General features: G+C 49.5%; 2 protein-coding genes and 1 pseudogene across 17 annotated transcripts in view; 1 reads left to right on the forward strand and 2 right to left on the reverse strand.

Moving 5' to 3' along the window:
• Positions 1–3,198, reverse strand: part of ELMOD3 (ELMO domain containing 3) — a 34,728-nt gene extending 31,530 nt beyond the window's left edge. For 2 of the 16 annotated variants that reach the window (XM_078348998.1, XM_078348993.1), the window contains exons 1-4: positions 3,126–3,164; positions 2,593–2,645; positions 2,399–2,454; positions 755–1,040 (exon numbers count right to left, since the gene is read on the reverse strand). In XM_078348998.1, coding sequence (XP_078205124.1) covers positions 755–808 — 54 coding nt within the window. In that variant the 5' untranslated portion in view covers positions 809–1,040; positions 2,399–2,454; positions 2,593–2,645; positions 3,126–3,164. Of the gene's footprint in view, positions 1–754; positions 1,041–2,303; positions 2,455–2,592; positions 2,929–3,125 lie in introns of all 16 variants that reach the window. The other 14 variants (XM_078348996.1, XM_078348992.1, XM_078348997.1 and 11 more) reach the window with 9 other exon arrangements.
• Positions 3,199–3,422: 224 nt separating this feature from the next.
• LOC100415049 (all-trans-retinol 13,14-reductase) lies at positions 3,423–16,063 on the forward strand. The gene is made up of 11 exons (XM_035272102.3): positions 3,423–3,624; positions 6,763–6,945; positions 7,254–7,495; positions 8,033–8,234; positions 8,692–8,889; positions 12,069–12,188; positions 14,425–14,563; positions 14,823–14,932; positions 15,023–15,189; positions 15,411–15,570; positions 15,826–16,063. The coding sequence occupies exons 1-11, from the start codon at positions 3,453–3,455 to the stop codon at positions 15,963–15,965; spliced, it is 1,833 nt and encodes a 610-aa protein (XP_035127993.1). The 5' UTR covers positions 3,423–3,452; the 3' UTR covers positions 15,966–16,063.
• A 2,591-nt stretch (positions 16,064–18,654) lies between these two features.
• Positions 18,655–18,783, reverse strand: LOC118147652 (U2 spliceosomal RNA; annotated as a pseudogene).
• Positions 18,784–19,111: the final 328 nt, after the last annotated feature.

Consider the following 19,111-nt stretch of genomic DNA (forward strand, 5'->3'; position numbering starts at 1 on the left):
TGAGCCACCATGCCTGGCCTCTTATATTTCTTTTATATGTTTCACATCCACTGGTACAGCACTAAGCGTAAAATATTTGTCTCAAATTTTTGTTGAAATTTTCTCTCAAAAATATTTGGCGATTCATTGTGCTGAACAACTTCCTGCAGGGGTCTGTGTACCTGAGATTCACTTCATCCTTCCTTTCCTTCTCCGTTTCAGGTCCCTCCAGTGTCCAAAGACTTCCTTCTTTGGAACAGTTCACATCTTACTACAATGAAGAAAATCCTTCCAGAGACCCAAAGAAAAGGCTTTGTCCCAGTCGGGCCACTGAATCCCATAGCCTCCGGTGGGCAAGGTAGTGTGTGAAAGGTAAGGCATGTAGGGTTAGCTGCCTGGCTCATACAAAGACCTATCACATTGAACTGAGTCCTGAGAATGATCAGACCAAAGCAGGCATTTTACAGGGAAGAGGCTAGCAAGGTAAATGATCCAAATTAATGAAATACAGATTTCTTGGGTGATTCCTCATTGAAATTCTCTCCACTACCCAAGCAAAAAGAAAAAAAATCTCATAACTCATTTAGAAAACAAGCTATCAGGAAAAGCAACTGACCCTTAGGTGAATCGAAACTCCTTCTTATAGAACAAAGAGAACTATAATGAGGGTTTCTAAAATTTTCCAAAGCCTCACATTCTCTTAATGTATTCTTACTATATTTAATGATGTATCTCAAACCAACACCATCTTTCCCAAGTAAGAATGCATGCTTACCTGTCCATCTCTTAATTCTTCCTCATTATGGAAAGAGCAAGATTGTTCATTCATGACTCAAAATCATTTGTTTGTGTGAGCTTTGTCCCAGAAAGGATTTTAATAAGGACTGCGATCAGAAGCTATGTGGAGAGTCAGAGATCCAGCTGCTCTACCTTTGCCTTCCTTCTTGGCAGTCACTTAGACCAAGAGTAAGAAAATAGTCCCTTTGTGCCATCCTGAGCGTGTAGGAGGTTTCTGTGAGTATTGAGAGTAGTAGTCCCCTGAGGTCTCTGAAGCCTCAGCTCTGCCCAAAAGAAAAATTGAAAAAGAAAACTGGTTTCATCATTCAGTTATGCCTGTTGACAAAATTTAAGCAGCTATGAATTTATTCTGAATGAACAAGTTGTCTCAGCCAAATGCTCTTGCTACCCATGCCACAGGATGGAAAAAAGGGGATCACACAGGGGACTGTAGGCTGGATTCTGTGTCCAAAAGGCAGCGGCACCACTAGAAGGGATGGAGTCTGTTTCTGACAATGGAGTTACTGGGATCTGGGCCAGCTTATCAAAGGGGTGAGGCCAAAGATGGCACTTTGGTGGGTGGTCTTAGCTGAAGTGCTCAGGCTTTGTTTAGGCCTCAGACACAAGTTGGGTCTGGGGCTTATAATACTAGACCTGGTTCCAATGATGGTAGAAATTCAAAATGCAACACAATGTTCTAACCTTTCTCAGTTATCACCAATGCTGTACATGTGGCAGCTGCCTAACCAGTTTGGGCAACTCTAAGTCTGTTGTTTTTTTTGGAGATGGAGTCTTGCTCTGTTGCCCAGGCTGGAGTGCAGTGGCATGATCTTGGCTCACTGCAATCTCCGCCTCCTGGGTTCAAGTAATTCTCTTGCCTCAGTCTCCTGAGTAGCTGGGATTACAGGCACGTACCACCATGCCAAGTTAATTTTTTTATTGTATTTTTAGTAGAGATTGGGTTTCACCATGTTGGCCAGAATGGTCTCAATCTTCTGACCTTGGCCTCCCAAAGTGCTGGGATTATGGGCGTGAGCCACAGCCAACTCTAAGTCTTTCATCTGACATTGCTTGCCTTAGGAAAAGGGCTGGACAAGGCTCGTACCTCATCATGGGGGAACTGGACATCCTGGATGTCTGTTACATCAAAAATTGCACTTAAGTGGGCAGATGGCCCACATACAACTGACAATCATAGTTCACAGGCTTGGGTGACTAAAGAAAGAGGGTGGCCTCTCTGAGGTCAGCCCTCCACTGTGGTAATGATCTTGATTCCTTAAGAACTGGCTGCTTGTAACAAGCTGGAATCTCTGTAAGAATGCTTTAATTGTTAACACTGAGAGGAAGAATACCTCCTGGCTCTTGGTCTGGACATGTGGCTCACTGTAATCCTGAGGGCAGGGTAGTCAGTGACCCCTTAGTCTTGGTACCTCAGGAACTAAACTGCTCTCATTATGGCCTGTGGGGCCTCAGCATCTGCCCCCACCTTTCCTTTTCCTCCACCATGGCCTCCATGGCAGTCTCTGACAAAACACACATTGGCCAACCTTGGCAAGGTGACAGGCAGGTATGGTAATAGCAATCTCAGGATGGCTTTTCTGTTGCTGTGTAGGAAATGAACCAAGTAGCATAGAAGCATGACCTGCTTTCCACACCTGGCTGGAGCACTGCTGGGCCTTCAGTAGAGACAGTTACTATCTGTATCAGAGAAGAAAAGAGCAACAACTCTGTAAAACAAGCAAGTATTCAAAGGCAAGCTCCTGATAGTTGGACCCAAGAAAATGGCCTTCCTATAAAATGGATCCTTCTCAAATTAAGTATTCATTATGCACTTACTTTAGGTAAGGAAGGCGTAGGATTCTTCAACTGCTCGCTGGAGCTTAGACTCTCTGCAAAGGAGTTTAAATTAGATCGGCCCTTCGCTGATCACTTCACCAGACTTGTCCCTGGGTGGCTCCCTGTCCCCCAGGTTCCCCACAGATGAGGTGTGATTGGAGACCCGCCACAGACGACCCCGTCCCAGGCGGGCGCCCAGGACAAAACTATGGGCCACTTTGAGGGGCACAGAGCCAGACGCTCACTGGCCGTGATGCGCAGATAACAGAGATCTCACTTCATGAAGACAGCCAGTCAGACGGGCTGTGCGGACTTCGGACAGAAACTTTCGCATTGCTTGGGAAGGAAAGCAATTTAACATCTCAGGACAGCGAGTCCAGGGCAGAGCCAGAACGAGAACCCTGGTCTCCTGTCTCCCAGTCGTGATTCTCTCAGTCCTACAACTTTCGGACTTGTCTCGCCCCATAGGGATCATTTCCACCCGATATTCTCCCTCCCTCCTCGGGTCTGCCGCCAACCCGGCGCGTTCCTACCGTTAACTGAGCTTTCCAGACTGGGATCCCGCAGCCTCTGCTGGGCCTCATCCGCTCATGCGCACAGCCTCTCCCGTGCGAGCTCCCCTGGCCCCGAGAACTACATTTCTCAGTAGGCAATGGCGACACCCTGCTGCAAAATAAGTACGGAGAGCCGAAAGGGTCAATCGGCGCCGGAGAGTTGGCTCCTCGCTGGCTGGCTAATCAGTGCCCAAAGCTGCCTCCGCCTCCTTACTGGAAAGCGAACTAGCCCGGGCGGAGCCACAGTCTAGACAAAGGCTGAGCGCAGACGCAGCTGGCCCATTTCCGCGACTCGATGCCTGCGGTATGTGGCTTCTGCTGGTGCTGCTCCTGGCCGTGCTGCTGCTGGCCGGACTCTGCAAAGTTTACTTGGGACTGTTCCCTGGCAGCTCCCCGAATCCCTTCTTCGAGGATGTCAAACGGCCACCAGCACCCCTGGTGACTGACAAGGAGGCCAGGACGAAGGTTCTCAGACAAGGTAGCGCGAGGTACCCTGGGGTCCGGGGGTGTGCTTCAGGTATTCTCATAGATTTGCGTTCTCATTTTGACAAGGCAGCCGCTGCCAGACCTGGGCCTCAGTTTCCCCATATGTAAAGTACTAGGAGGACTTCCTTGCAGTGGAGAAGCCCCGCTTTAGTGTCCGACACTGTCAGTAGCCTTTGCCCTAGCAGGCAGGCCCCGGAATAGTAATAGTAGTCCCAAGGGCGCAGGCACTGTCTTCGGTGTGCAAAGTCTTGGCACCACCCCCCCCCCACCCCCGCCACTTGTAATTTCCGAGGCTCACGGAACAGATAAGAGACCTTTCCTCCACTTGGTTCCAGGACCTTAACTTTTTGCCTACCCTCCCATGCGAGCTCAGGGGTGTGGGGGAGCAGCACAGAAATGTGTCCAAAGCTGCATAGGAAATTGCGTTTTGCCTGTCAGGTGATTTAACAGGCTTTATGTGGTCCCAACTCATAGGATTGAACGCTAGTTCTGAAACTTTGGCAGAGGTTCAACAGAGTGCCTCAGGCTCAGAGCCTGCTCTCCACTCTAGTCTTTAAAACATATTTTGTGATTGCTTCCAGGGCTTAAAGAGTCCTGCTGCTTTAAAAAAACAATGGATCGCCTGTTTGATCTACAGAGACCCCTTCACTTGTACATTTTAGAATTCTGCGTGTCTTGCTCCACAGTTGGAGACAGTACTGTTCTAAGTGGAAGGACTAATCATCTGGACTTCTGAGAACTGAGTTTTAGCTTGAACTCCGTCACTAATTCACTGCATAACCATTAGCACCTACCTACCTGGGCTGGTCTAAAAATGAGGTGACTAGCTTAACTGCTTTTCAAACCAGGTTGTGATCTATTAGTGCGTTATGAAATCAATTTAGTGAGTTGCAACTAGCATTATTTATTTATTTATTTACTGAAACAGAGTCTCGCTCTGTTGCCCATGCTGGAGTGCAGTGGCATGATCTCCACTCACTGCAACTTCTGCCTCCTGGGTTCAAGTGATTATTGTGCCTCAGCCTCCCGAGTGGCTTGCGTGTCTAATTTTTGTATCTTTAGTAGAGATGGGGTTTCACCATGTTGACTATGCTGGCCTCAAACTCCTGGCCTCAAGTGATCCACCCACCTAGGCCTCCCAAAGTGTTGGATTACAGGCGTGAGCCATTGCACCCAGCCACAGCTAGCATTTTAGAATGCGGTAGAATAGAAAATATTGGCCGGGTGCCGTGGCTATTGGCTGTAATCCCAGCACTTTAGGAGGCTGAGGCAGGTGGATCATGAGATCAGGAGTTCGAGACCAGCCTGGCCAATATGGAGAAACCCCATCTCTACTAAAAATGGAAAAATTAGCCGGTGTGCTGACACGCGCCTGTAATCCCAGCTACTCAGGAGACTGAGGCAGGAGAATCGCTTGAACCCGGGAGGCGGAGGTTACAGTGAGCCAAGATCGCACCACTGCACTCTAGCCTGAGCAACAGAGCGAGATTCCATCTCAAAAGAAAAGAAAACAATAATGAAATAATTATGCAACTTACCATAACAAAAAAAAGAAAATATCAGAGTGCGTTATACATAGTTTTGTACATATTGCATTGTGAAACTTGTTTCATATAGTTATCTCATACACTTACACATGAAATGTACTTTTTTTTGAGACAGAGTTCCACTCTTGTCTCCCGGAGTGCAGTGGTGCAATCTAACTGCAACCTCCTCCTCTCCAGGTCAATTCTCCTGCCTCAGCCTCACTAGTAACTGGGATTACAGGTAACTGCCACCATGCCTGGCTAATTTTTTGTGTTTGTATTCTTTATTTGTTAACTTTTTGTATTTTTAGTAGAGACGGGGTATTGCCATGTTGGTCTCCAACTCCTGACCTCGGGCAATCAGCCTGCCTCTGCCTCCTAAAGTGCTGGGATTACAGGCGTGAGTCACCATGCTCGGCCTGAAATGTATTGATCTCTCTAAAAACTTTAAAAAAAAAAGCAGTTTGTCAAATTCTCTTGTGTCTTGAAACATTCTAGAGATCTCAGTTATTTGCCAGTGATTGTTAAAGAATAGATTTTGTGTTGGAAGTACCCATATAGCACAGGCTATTCAGTTTTGTTGTGTGGTTTTTTGTCTTTTTTTTTTTTTAGACGGAGTCTTGCTCTGTTTCCCAGGCTGGAATGCAATAGTGCAATCTCTGTTCACTGCAACGTCTGCCTGCTGGGTTTAAGCAATTCTCCTGCCTTAGCCTCCCAAGTAGCTGGGACTACATGCACACACAACCATGCCCCGCTAATTTTTTTGTATTTTTAGTAGAGACAGGATTTCACGATGCTGGCCAGGCTGGTCTCAAACTCCTGACCTCGTGATCCCTGCCACTTTGGCCTCACAAAGTGCTGGGATTATAGGCACAAGCCCCTGGCCTTGCTGTGCAGTTTAGTCTTCGCGAAGGTGCTGCCTCCCTCAGCACTGCCCCCAGACCTTCACTATGGGAGGGGCTGGTGCTGTGATTTCTCAGAGCTGCAGCCTCTGAACAATTCTATCCTGCCCAAGACTTTCCATCAGGACCTGGAAGAGCCACCATAAGACCCAGCTGTTCCACTGTTACTTGCAGACCCTGCATCTTCCAAAGAAACCCGTCTTGTGGGCTAGGCGTGGTAGCTCACACCTGTAATTCCAGCACTTTGGGAGCCCAAGGTGGGCAGATCACTTGAGGCCAGTAGTTCAAGACCAGCCTGGGCAACACAGCAAGACTTCGTCTCTACAAAAAATAAAATAAATTAGGCATTGTGGAATGTACCTGTAGTTCCAGCTATTCAGAAGCTAGAGGCAGGAGTATTGCCTGAGGCCAGGAGTTGAAGGCTGCAGTGAGCTGTGATCACACCACTGCACTTCAGCCTGGGCCGGAGCAAGACCCTGTCTCAAAAAACAAAACAAACAAATAAAAAAATCCCAAAATCTGCCTGGCTGGTTCTGAGTATTCCCAGGTAAAATGTTGAAACGTGTTAGTCAAGAGTTCCATGCCAACTTCTCTAGAGGTTTCTTGCACTGTACAAGCTAGAGAAGTCTTCTTTGATTTCCCTATCTTTGCTATTTCCCTGCCCCTGCCTGAGAAACCCACCCTTTGGCCCTTCTGCTGTAGCTTTTTCAACCAGCCAAGTGCCAGAGAAGCTGGACGTGGTGGTAATTGGCAGTGGCTTTGGGGGCTTGGCTGCAGCTGCAATTCTGGCTAAAGCTGGCAAGCGAGTCCTGGTGCTGGAACAACATACCAAGGCAGGAGGCTGCTGTCATACCTTTGGAAAGAATGGCCTTGAATTTGACACAGGTAAGGCTTGTGTGGAAAAGGGTTGGGAGCATGGCTGTATATTGGGAGCAAAGCTGGGATTACAGACTTGAGCCACCGTGCCTGACCTCTGTCACTTTTCTTATCTGAAAGTACAGCTACTAGGAGCTGAACTGGGCAGGGATCTGGTGGTTTCTGCTGTGACACCTCCCTGTAAACAGGGTGGGCAGCTCGTTCTGGGCATGGGCTTGGCCAGGCCAGATAACCTCTTCCACCTTACTTCCTCAGCCACCTTTTCAGGGCTCAGTCCCCGTATCTGTTTACCACCTTGTTTTTCCATCTCCCAACAGGAATCCATTACATTGGGCGCATGGAGGAGGGCAGCATTGGCCGTTTTATCTTGGACCAGATCACTGAAGGGCAGCTGGACTGGGCTCCCCTGTCCTCTCCTTTTGACATCATAGTACTGGAAGGGCCCAGTGGCCCAAAGGAGTACCCTATGTATAGTGGAGCGAAAGCCTACATTCAGGGCCTCAAGGAGAAGTTTCCACAGGAGGAAGCTATCATTGACAAGTATATAAAGCTGGTTAAGGTAACATGGACATGCTGAGGACCCAGAGTTTATTCCCGACAAGGCTGAGTTTCTTCATTACTAGTGGAGTCACTGGGGGTGGAGAGTGCAATGGAGGAGGCAGGAAGTGGGGAAGGGTCATATCTGTTCTCAGCTCAGCCTCTACCCAAGTCCACCCAGATCTCTATTTCTCTCTCTTTGGAGCCTTGGCTCCGCGGCTGCTGCTGTTACCCTGGTCTCTGGGGATGCCCTGCTCGCCTCCCTGACTAAGCTGGCTTCCATGATATCACATCACTGCTCCTTTTTACTTCATCTGAGACCAGACTGGGATTTTCGAAAAGGAATTTGAGCTGGAAAATAAAAAGCAAAAAAGGACTCAACTGAGCGTAGGATGGGAAAAATTCACAGAGCATAGATTTTTTTAAAAATCCAAATTCAACGAAGTTCAGTCAGGGGTAAGTATTGCTGGATCCTCAGGCTGGTCCAGGCCATGGGGATAGCAGTTCTGTCACAGCAGTCCCAAAGGTGAGGCCTGTACTCATTCCTCGTTCTCTCTAGGTGGTATCCAGGGGAGTCCCTCATGCCATCCTGTTGAAATTCCTCCCATTGCCCGTGGTTCAGCTCCTCGACAGGTGTGGGCTGCTGACTCGTTTCTCTCCATTCCTTCATGCATCCACCCAGAGCCTGGCTGAGGTCCTGCAACAGCTGGGGGCCTCCTCTGAGCTCCAGGCAGTGCTCAGCTACATATTCCCCACTTATGGTGGGTACTGGCCATGGGGTCTGGGTAGCTTCTGGAGGAGGAAGGGCTGCCCTCTTGCCTCAATCTTTCTTCTCGGCCCTGCCTGGCTGACTGATACGGAGCACTATAAACCCCAGACCCTCTGAAGCTTGTGAAGAAGTCTGGCCACCTGCTGGACTCCTTGGTAAAAATTCTCCTGATCCATGCCCTGGTTGATTTTTCAGTTCAACCAACACTGTCCTCCCTGCTCTTGGCAGTATGCATGGTACTTTGCAGGGAGGATATTCCTACTGGCCCCAAGATCTCTAAGGAACCCATGTCTGGATGGAAATGGCTCTTCTGGCTGCCTTGGACCCTGGGGAACATGTGGATCCTTGGATAGATTGGGCTGTGTGTTATCTCACAGAACTCCATGTTCCTTTCTGAATGGTGCTGGTGCCTGCTCTTGCCTGCTCACCACCCTTCCTTCCTTCTGCAGGTGTCACCCCCAGCCACACCGCCTTTTCCATGCACGCCCTGGTGGTTGACCACTACTTAAAAGGAGGCTTTTATCCCCGAGGGGGTTCCAGTGAAATTGCCTTCCACACCATCCCTGTGATTCAGCGGGCTGGGGGCGCTGTCCTTACAAAGGCCACTGTGCAGGGCATATTACTGGACTCAGCTGGGAAAGCCTGTGGTGAGAGCCCTGCCCTACCCTACCCTACCCTGCCCTGCCCTTCTGGGTCCCTGGGTTGGTGTGGGCGAGACCTGGGGTCTTTTTGAGACCAGGAGTAGGAGAACTGACTTCTTCATGAGGGCTAAAGGTGAGAATCTGTTCCAAGCAGGGTCCAGGGATAGTGATTACTTCAAAACTAAAAAGGAAGCAGGAAAGATAAAAGATTGGCCAGGCATGGTGGCTCATGCCTGTAATCCCAGCACTTTGGGAAGCTGAGATTGGAGGATCACTTGAGCTCAGGAATTTGAGACCAGCCTGGACAACATGGTCAAACCTCATCTCTCTAAAAAAAAAAGTTAAAGAAAGAGATAAGGAATTGCATGGTCCCCAAAAACAGTATTTATTTATTTTATTTTTGAGACAGAGTTACACTCCTTTTCTTTCTTTTTTTTTTTTTTTTGAAACAGAGTTTCGCTCGTCACCCAGGCTGGAGTGCAATGCTGCGATCTTGGCTCACTGCAACCTCTTCTCCCTGGGTTCAATTAATTCTCCTGCCTTAGCCTCCTGAATAACTGGGATTACAGGTGCCTTGTAATTACTACCACACTTGGCTCATTTTTGTATTTTTAGTAGAGATGGGGTTTCACCATGTTGGCCAGGCTGGTCTGAACTCCTGACTTCAAGTGATCCACCGCCTTGGCCTTCCAAAGTGCTGGGATTACAGGTGTGAGCCACTACTCCTGGCTTGAGATGGAGTTTCATTCTTGTTGCCCAGGTTGGAGTGCAATGGCACAATCTCTGCTCATTGCAACCTCCACCTCTTGGGTTCAAGCAGTTCTCCTGCCTCAGCCTCCTGAGTAGCTGGAATTACAGGCATGCGCTACCACACCTGGCTAATTTTTGGTGTCCGGTAGAGATGGGGTTTCATCATGTTGGTCAGGCTGGTCTCGAACTCCTGACCTCAGGTGATCCACTCACCTTGGCCTCCCAAAGTGCTGAGATTATAGGTGTGAGCCATTGTACCAGCTTTTTAGTCATTTATTTAATAGGTAAAATTATTTACCCAGTAATCTATGATTGTTTTCTTGAGTGTAGGGACTGTGTCTTTTTAAATTTTATATCTATAATTCTTAGCACATATTAGAGGCTCAATAAATGCTTGTTCAGTGGTGGATTGAATGAATGAGTAACCTTGGATTCCACTGGGCAGTATGGAGGCCAGCAAGGTTCCCTCCCCTCTATCTGTGGGGCCCAGAACCTTATTACCCTGGCTCAGGTTGATGCTGTAACCTGCATAGGGACTCAGAATCCCAGTATGAATGAACTCTTGGAAGATAGGGTCTGTGCAAGGACTCTGTTAAACAGAATAGGCCCTCCATCACTAGTGGGTGCTTAAAGAAGCCAAGGAGGCAGACAAAAAGAGGCCTGGGAAAAACTGGGCTGGTGTAGACATGCATTTATCAGAGAAACCTTTCAAGGAGGTGGTAAGTGGGAGGCTGAGTACAAAGTAAAAATCAAGGAGAAAAGGCCATCAGTGATCTCAGGGAATCCATTTGTAGAAAAGACTGATAAGTTAACGGGTGGCAAGAGAGAGGTGGCTGTCAGTTGGGAAAGGTTTTCTCTGATGCCCCTGAACAAGTTCTCTTCAAGCTGAAAGGGGTCCAGGAAGCAAGCTAGGTTTATTAGGAGAGTTAAATACAATCCAGATATATCTGTTTGTTTTTCAAGTGCTAGGTAATAAAAGATTAAGATAAAAGAGGCTGAGTGCAGTGGCTCACGCCTATAATCCCAGCACTTTGGGAGGCCAAGGCAGGCAGATCACCTGAGGTCAGGAGTTTGAGACCAGCCTGGCCAACATGATGAAACCCTGTCTTTACTAAAAGTACAAAAATCAGCCAGGCATGGTGGTGGGTACCTGTAATCTCAGCTTCTTTAGAGAATGAGGCAGAAGAATCGCTTGAAACCAGGAGGCAGAGGTTGCAGAGAGCTGAGATCACACCATTGCACTCCAGCCTGGGCAACGGAGTGAGGCTTTGTCTCAAAAAAACCCAGCATTTATTTACATGCCATCTGGAGGCATGTGCTAAGAATGGAGGTAACAGACAGCACAGTGGAACATAGGAAACTTCCGGGAGGCACAGGTACTAGAGCTGAGTAATAAAGGGTGAGATGAAGCTAGCAAGCAGATGAGGTTGGAGAATATTCCAGAAAGGAGAAGCAGCACACAAAGGCATGGAGATATGAAGGCTGAGTATTTTCAGGCATCCAGAAGTATTATGTTGAATAATAAGAAACTCTCATTTTGTAGGTAAGAAATGGTTGACTCTCAGCTGTCTGATATTGGTTCTACCTAATAGTTTAGTGGGAATTTAGTGAGAGTGACCAGAGATGGATGGAACTGGACACACAGAAGGGACCACATTGTACAGGCTGCTACAAGATTTTGGAGGTTCTCATCCAGGATGAGGCATCATTGCAGGGTTTTATTTTTATTTTATTTATTTATTTGAAAACACAGTCTTGCTCTGTTGCCCAGGCTAGTGTGCAGTAGTGTCATCATGGCTTATAGTAGCCTTTAACTCCTGGGCTGAAGCCATCCCTCTGACTGAGGAGGTAGGACTATAGGTGTACACAACCTCATACAGCTTAATTTAAAAAATAAATATATATATATATATATAATTGTAGAGCCAGGGCCTCACTATGTTGCCAAGGCTGGTCTTGAATTCCTGCACTCAAGCAATCTTCTGACCTCAGACTCCCAAACAGCTGGGAGTACAGGCATGAGCCACTGTGCCCAGCCCCATTTGGAGGCTTTTAAAGAATACTTGGAAACAACTGGCAGCAGAGAAAAGGGCCTGGATTTCCAGTGGAAGGGCTCATTAGCCCTTGAGTTTTGTCTGGTATTTGGCTCAAACACAGAGTGTATATGTGCGCGCGCGCGCACACACACACACACACACACACACACACACACGGGTGCAGAGCTAGGGAAAGGAAGCCCAAAGCAGCTGTAGGATAGTCTGAAAGCACTTGAACATATCATTCTGCAGTTTCCCAGGGGCCTGCCCTGTCTGGGCCTAGGTAGCTGGACTCCAAGGTTTGAGAAAATGGGCATAGGCAGAGAGAGATCCATGGGGGCTGTGGGCCTTCCTCTTCGCCCCGGACCCAGACCCTCAGCCAAGTTCTTGTGCCTGCAGGTGTCAGTGTGAAGAAGGGGCATGAGCTGGTGAACATCTATTGCCCCATTGTGGTCTCCAACGCAGGACTGTTCAACACCTATGAGCACCTACTGCCAGAGAACGCCCGCTGTCTGCCAGGTAAAAGACAGGTCTGCACTGTCCCTCTTGTAGCCTCCCCAACGTGTCCCCTTCTGGAGCCAACTTGCTCCATGCAGGTGATGCTTCCCCTCTTCTTGGCCGGCCCTCTGATTGTCCTTAAGCAGCAAGGTGAGGACATCATCCTAACCCTAGCAATTATAGTTGGGGAAACTGAGGCCCATACAAATTAATTACAGTCCTGAGGCCAGTCAGCTGAAAGGGGCAGGGCTGAGCAGAGTAGCTGGTCTGATTGGAAAGCTCAAGCTTCCCCCATCCCTCTGGTCTGAGGGGGCTTCCAGAGAAGAGGCCTCAGGAAGAGAAGCAGGAGAGCAGGGCAGCCCACGGGGAGCAGAGCTGCTGAGCAAATGTTACTGAGAGGTTCTGCCACCTTCATGTACCTGGATACATCTGGTGTGATCTGAGGAAGGGAGGCTACTGGGAAGAGGGAGGCAGAGGTTGCAGTAACCCAGCAGGGGTGAGACCGAGGGGCCCAGATGAAGGGCTTAGGCTGGGGTGGGAGGTGGAGAGCACGGAGCAGCTCTGGATGTGGTGAGGTGGAAACCTTGGCTAGTGCAGGAGCCAGAAAGCAGGGGAAGGAGCCCTGACCCCAGAGGGTGGGCCTGGGAGCTGCTCCTTGAGGGACAGCAGAGTGGGCTGGGTGGGTAAAGCGAGGTCCTGGCTTTCCTCATGAGACTGGGTGGTATGGGAATTGTGATTGTCTCCAGGGCATAGGGTGGTTCCACCAACACTACCCTCTCCTTCCTTTGCCCCATGTGGCTGGGCCTGCAGCCTGCTTGGGCCTCCCTTCCCTCAGACCCAGGAGCTGAGAAAGTGAGGCAGAGACTGCCCAGGGGAAGGGCAGGGGGCCGGGCGTGATGCGCAGACAGACTGCTTTTGTTTTTTGAATATTTTATTTTGAGGTGAAGTCTTGCTCTTTTGCCCAGCCTGGAGTGAAATGGCACAGTCTTGGCTCACTGCAACTTCCAGTCCCCGGGTTCAAGAGATTCTCCTGCCTCAGCCTCCTGAATAGCTGGAATTACAGGTGCACGCCATCACACCCAGCTAATTTTTGTATTTTTAGTACAGACGAGGTTTCACCATGTTGGCCAGGCTGATCTCAAACTCCTGACCTCAGGTGATCTGCCCACCTCGGCCTCCCAAATTGCTGGGATTTATAGGCGTGAGACACCAGGCCCAGCCAAGACTCTGCTTTTGTTACTTTCTACCTTTCTCTCTATGACGCTGACCTCCCTCTTCCCCTGTCCCAGAATGGGAGACTGACACTGTGTCACTGACACTGTCCTGGCCAGGCAGCCCTGCTATAGTCACCTGTCCCTCCTCCCCTCCTCTCACCGTCTGATTACCATTTTCCCTGGTCCTGTGAATCTTTTTCCTGAACACAATCTGAGGGCCTCAAAAATATTTAGTTAAATGAATGAAGCAGAGGACCAAGAGGCCTGCCATCCCTCAGGCAGGTGACAGAGCTGTCCCCGCAATGGGAGGACCACAGAAGAATCTGTGAGTGCAGTTTCCAGAACACTGGTCTCAGGTCATCTGCTGAGGGGTGGAGAAGCCCAGCTCTTTAGGTCTGGGGAACATCAGGTGCCCCACAGTGGCTGTGGCCTCTGCCGTAGTGCAGTTCCTCCTTCCTCCCTTCAGCTGAGTCCTGAGATGCCAGGCGCCAGTCAGGCCACCTGCCTTTACTCACATGTGTGGCTTGCCCTCTGGAGGCCTTGTGTTCTGACAGCACACTAGGAAATATGCATTTTCACTCACCTGACAGTCGCATAGAAGTTAATACTGTAATCAGGCTGGTAATGAGCTGCTGTTCATGTGTGTGGTCTTCATGGGTGGGAGCCCAGTCATGCGCTCCCCACTTCAAGAAACAAAATGGAAGATGGGGGGCAGTCAGCCTGACCTTCCTGCAGGTGCTGAGCCAGCTCATGAGGGCTGCCAGGGCTGGGTGTCACCTGCCTCTGAAGGGGCTCAGAGCAGAGGTGGGGGAGGTGGAAGAGTAGGAACCTGGGGTGGTATCCTTGCCAGGCAGGAGACAGAAGAGCAGTCCCCTGCCAACACCAAGTTGAAACAAAAGCTGTAAAAGTGGCCTGGTCCCCAGGCTGGCAGTTGAGTGTATAGCTCAAGATGCAGTGAGTGGGCACCCTGAGGTTCTGTGGGGCACAGGGAGTGGCCATCTCTGGCCTCAGTCCACACAGGCATCAACCACTCCCCTTGGCAGGTGTGAAGCAGCAGCTGGGGCTGGTGCGGCCCAGCTTGAGCATGATCTCTATTTTCCTCTGCCTGCGAGGGACCAAGGAGGACTTGGGTCTGCCCTCCACCAACTACTATGTTTACTATGACACGGACATAGACCAAGCGTAAGGCGCGCGCGTATGCATGTGTGCGTGTGTGTGTGTGGGCTATGCCTCCCTGCTTGACTCAGAGAATGAGCAACAGACATGGAATGGGAGGAAGTGGGCAATTTCCAATTGGTGGTGCCTGGAAGTTTGCCATCCCAAAGCTGTGGCTCAGCTTCACCCATTTGGGGAGTCCCTAGGGATAAGCAGTCCTTGCGGTGATGCTGGGGTTTTGAGGACAAAAGTCTGGGGATCACAGCCACACTGCTCTCACACGCAGAACGGAGCGCTACATCTCCATGCCCAGGGAAGAGGCTGCACAACACATCCCTTTTCTCTTCATCTCTTCCCCATCAGCCAAGGACCCGACCTGGGAGAACCGATTCCCAGGTAGGGCTGCAGGTCCTGGTGGAGCCTGGAGTTGGGGTGAGGGGGTGGAAGGAGGGGCTGGGCAGCAGTAATACTGGCCCTGATCCCCAGACCGCTCCACCATGATCGTGCTCATACCCAGCGCCTATGAGTGGTTTGAGGAGTGGCAAGCAGAGCTGAAGGGAAAGCGGGGCAGTGACTATGAGACCTTCAAAAGCTCATTTGTGGAAGCCTCTATGTCAACAGTCATGAAACTGTTCCCACAGCTGGAGGGGAAGGTACGGGGTAAAGTATTTGGGGTGATGACGGACCTCATGGTGCCATTTCTGCCCTTTCCTTGAGACAAGGGAATCAGGACATCTGAGCCCCAAGACATCTGAGCCCCAGGGAAGGACAGGGCACCCACTTCTGCAGTCAGCATATGGGAGAAAGCAGAAGAGGGAGGGGAGCCAGGATCTCACGTTCCCGCCCACTCTTTGGCTGCCCTCTGTACCCTCAGGTGGACAATGTGACTGCAGGATCTCCACTCACCAACCGGTTCTATCTGGCTGCTCCCCGAGGTGCCTGCTACGGGGCTGACCATGACCTGGGCCGCCTGCACCCTCGTGTGATGGCCTCCTTGAGGGCCCAGAGCCCCATCCCCAACCTCTACCTGACAGGTACTCACTGCCCCATGTTGTCAGGACCTGAGCCCCTGAGCCTCTGTTGCCCAATGTCCTCTGTTCCTGTCCTCAGGCCCTGCTGTCCCCTGCAGCCTCCCATCCCCTGAGCAGGGCTGCCCGGGCAGGCTGTGGCCCTGGTCCTGATCGGAGCCAGCTCTGGGTGCCCCTCATGCGGAGAGAGGAGCACCAGGGCCCTGCCCTGGCCTGGGCCTGCCCGGGTGCACACTCAGGGCCTCTGCTCTTGCCTCCTAGGCCAGGATATCTTCATCTGTGGGCTGCTTGGGGCTCTGCAAGGTGCCCTGCTGTGCAGCAGCGCCATCCTGAAGCGGAATTTGTACTCAGACCTTAAGGATCTTGGCTCTAGGATCCGGGAACAGAAGAAGAAGAATTAGTTCCATCAGGGAGGAGTCAGAGGAATTTGCCCAATGGCCCAAGGGGCATCTCCCTTGACTTACCCACAATGTCTGCATTAAATCCTTGCACACACAAAGCACTCTAATTTGGTTCTGATTCCTCAGGAGAGGCCTAGTTTAAATCACAGTTCTGAATCTGGGGCAATGAAACCACTGCTTCCAGGTGGGGCAGGTGACAGTCTGTATATATTTTGTAACATGCTGTCCCTACTAATAGGATATTGATCTGGATAGGGTGATGCCTCATGATGAGCAGCGCTCTGAATCCCTCACCCGTGCCTCCTAACTCAGTGATCGAAGAGAATATTCCATGGATCAGGTGGATTGAACCCCCAGCAGCGCTGTCAGCTCAAGCCGGTGGGTTCAGTTCTGTCCTGAGGCTTCTGCTCTCATTCACTTAGTGCTGTGCTGCAGAGTTCTACACTGTCAAGGAAAAGGGAGACTCATGAGGCTTAACTCAAAACCTGAGGATGGTTTTGGTTGCCGTTCCATAGGCTCAGAGAGCTCTAGACCCTTTTTGTGCTGGGTCCAGTGGCTCTTCAGAGGGCAGGAAATGCCTGTGTCTGGCCGGGTGTGGTTCTGGAGCTTTAGGGTAACAACAGGATCCATTAGTAGTGTGCATGTCAGAAGACCATATGCAATTCGTATGGAAGTTCTGGGTCTGTCTTCCTTATGATCCGGGTGGCATCTGGTTCTTGATGTGCCAGCATCAAGACACCTTCAGAGAGCTCAGGACCTTAGCCTCAATCAAGCCTAATCCTCCAAATACACAGGGAAGGGTGACGGGAAGTCAGGACATTGACTGGTCAGATGAATACTTTGCGGGCTGAAGCTGGCTTCAGGGCATTCAAGGGCACAACAGGGAACAGCTCCAGAAGGTGTGGGGTAAGGAAGGGAAGTCACATCAGAAAGAGGAAAGCCACAGAATATGTGTACAGTACAGAAACGGCATTTGTAGTTAATTAGCACGTGTGAGGGTTAGACAGCTGAATGAAAGCTTAAGATTTGGAAAAATGACTTTTCATTTATGTCTTTGGTATCAAATATACCAAAGGTCTTATTGTAGTCTGTGTTAATGTAACATTTGAAATTTAATTTGGTTTCTGTGCACCAACACTATATTGCAATGGCATTTGCCGAAGCTCAGGGAAACACTACACATTGAAAAACACCAAAATAACCCTTAAAAAAATAAAATTAAGGCCGGGCCCGGTGGCTCACATCTATGATCCCGGCACTTTGGGAGTCTGAGGCGGGTGGATCACGAGGTCAAGAGATCGAGACCATCCTGGTCAACAAGGTGAAACCCCGTCTCTACTAAAAATACAAAAATTAGTTGGGCATGGTGGCGCATGCCTGTAATCCCAGCTACTCGGGAGGCTGAGGCAGGAGAATTGCTTGCACCCAGCAGGCGGAGGTTGCGGTGAGCCGAGATCGTGCCATTGCACACCAGTCTGGGTAACAACAGCGAAAATTTCATCTAAAAAAAAAAAATTAAGTAATTACAAAGTTACAAAAAGTGGCCATCTACTGATTGGGCAAACAAAAAAGAAGAACAATTTCAACACTCAGTCATTTATTGCACATGGAGTCTGACAAATTAAAGGAATATCAATCAGAGCGTGGGGCCTGGCATATAGGCAGTTTGATGTACCATACAGCTCAGGGCTGGGTGCGTTGCCTCACACCTGTAATCCCAGCACTGTGGGAGGCCAAGGCGGGTGGATTGCTTGAGCTCAGGAGTTCAAGACCAGCCTGAGCAACATAGCAAAACCCTGTTTCTATAAAAAAACTTCATCCCCTCCCAAAAAAAATTAGCTGGGCATGGTGGTGTACCCCTGTAGTCTCAGCTATTCATGAAGCTGAGGTGGGAGGATCACTTGAGCCCAGGAGGCAGAGGTTGCAGTGAGCCAAGATTGTGACACTGCACTCCAGCCTGAGCAACAGAGTGAGACCCCATCTCAAAAAAAAAAAAAATCATATAGCTCAGGCCCAAATGCTTTACAGAGGAGTTTCTAAATTGACAGATTTGGCCAAGTACAATGGCTCATGTCTGTAATCCCAGCATTTTGAGAGGCTGACGTGGGAGGATTGTTTGAACCCAAGAGTTTGAGGCTGCAGTTAGCTATGATCACGCCACTGCACTCCAGCCAGGGTGACAGAATGAGACCCCCCCACCTCTAAAATATAAAATAAAATCAAAATAAATAAATAAATGGGAGATCTAGTAAATTCACATCTGACCTGTAGAACCACCTGAGTTGAGAGTCACCCTTCGCTCTGGATGTACCGTTTAATTAAAGCTGAAAGTCTCTCCCCAGGATTCCTACTGGAGCAAGTCACGCCAAGCCCAGCCTTCCTAACAAGAGTTTTCACAGCGTTCTAGCTCTCCAGACCTGTAGCATTCTGCATCAGGTTACCCCATACAATCAAGGATGAGAGAAGACACCAGCATCACCAGGAGGGGAATTCCAGAGGTTTAGAATTCTGTCAGCACATGTGTCACTGGAAGTCATCATGGGGGGAATACGGCAGAGCTTATGTAACTAGCTGCAGGTCTTCCCCTACTGCCTCAGCCTCTCTACATAGACTTGTCTTTGACATCGCCTGAGTCCAGAAGTGGACTCCTTTTTTTAATTTTTTTATTTTTCCTTTTTTTTTTTTTTTCAATTTTTCTTCTTTTTCCCTGCTCCAAAAATCCATTTAATATATTGTCCTCGGATAGAGGACGTATCAGATATTAAACTGATAAGAACAGATACTACACTTGATCATAGCCAAGAGGCTGAGAAGCGATCAGAAGTGGACTCTTTAGCAATTCTACTCAGGAATCGGCAGCAGGAAAACAGGTTCCTCTATTAACTCCATGACTGAAGCACAGATTCATCTAATAGAAATCACCCGTCAACCAAAAGCTGGGTACAGGATCATGCCCGTAGTCCTAGCACTTTGGGAGGCCCAGGCAGGTGGATCACCTGAGGTCAGGAGTTCGAGACTAGCTTGGCCAAATGAAAACCTGTCTCTACTAAAAGTACAAAAATTAGCTGGGTGTGGTGGCAGGTGCCTGTAATCCCAGCTACTCAGGAGACTGAGGCAGGAGAATCACTTAAACCAGGGAGGAGTGA

This window comes from Callithrix jacchus, chromosome 14, assembly GCF_049354715.1.
Source record: "Callithrix jacchus isolate 240 chromosome 14, calJac240_pri, whole genome shotgun sequence".
NCBI lineage: Eukaryota > Metazoa > Chordata > Mammalia > Primates > Cebidae > Callithrix > Callithrix jacchus.

Bases quoted from the DNA above. Each gene is read 5' to 3' on its own strand.
- LOC100415049 (XM_035272102.3), top strand. From the start codon at position 3,453: ATGTGGCTTCTGCTGGTGCTGCTCCTGGCCGTGCTGCTGCTGGCCGGA. The intron at 7,496-8,032 runs GTAACATGGACA...CGTTCTCTCTAG, and splicing joins AGTATATAAAGCTGGTTAAG to GTGGTATCCAGGGGAGTCCC. The intron at 15,190-15,410 runs GTACGGGGTAAA...CTGTACCCTCAG, and splicing joins TCCCACAGCTGGAGGGGAAG to GTGGACAATGTGACTGCAGG.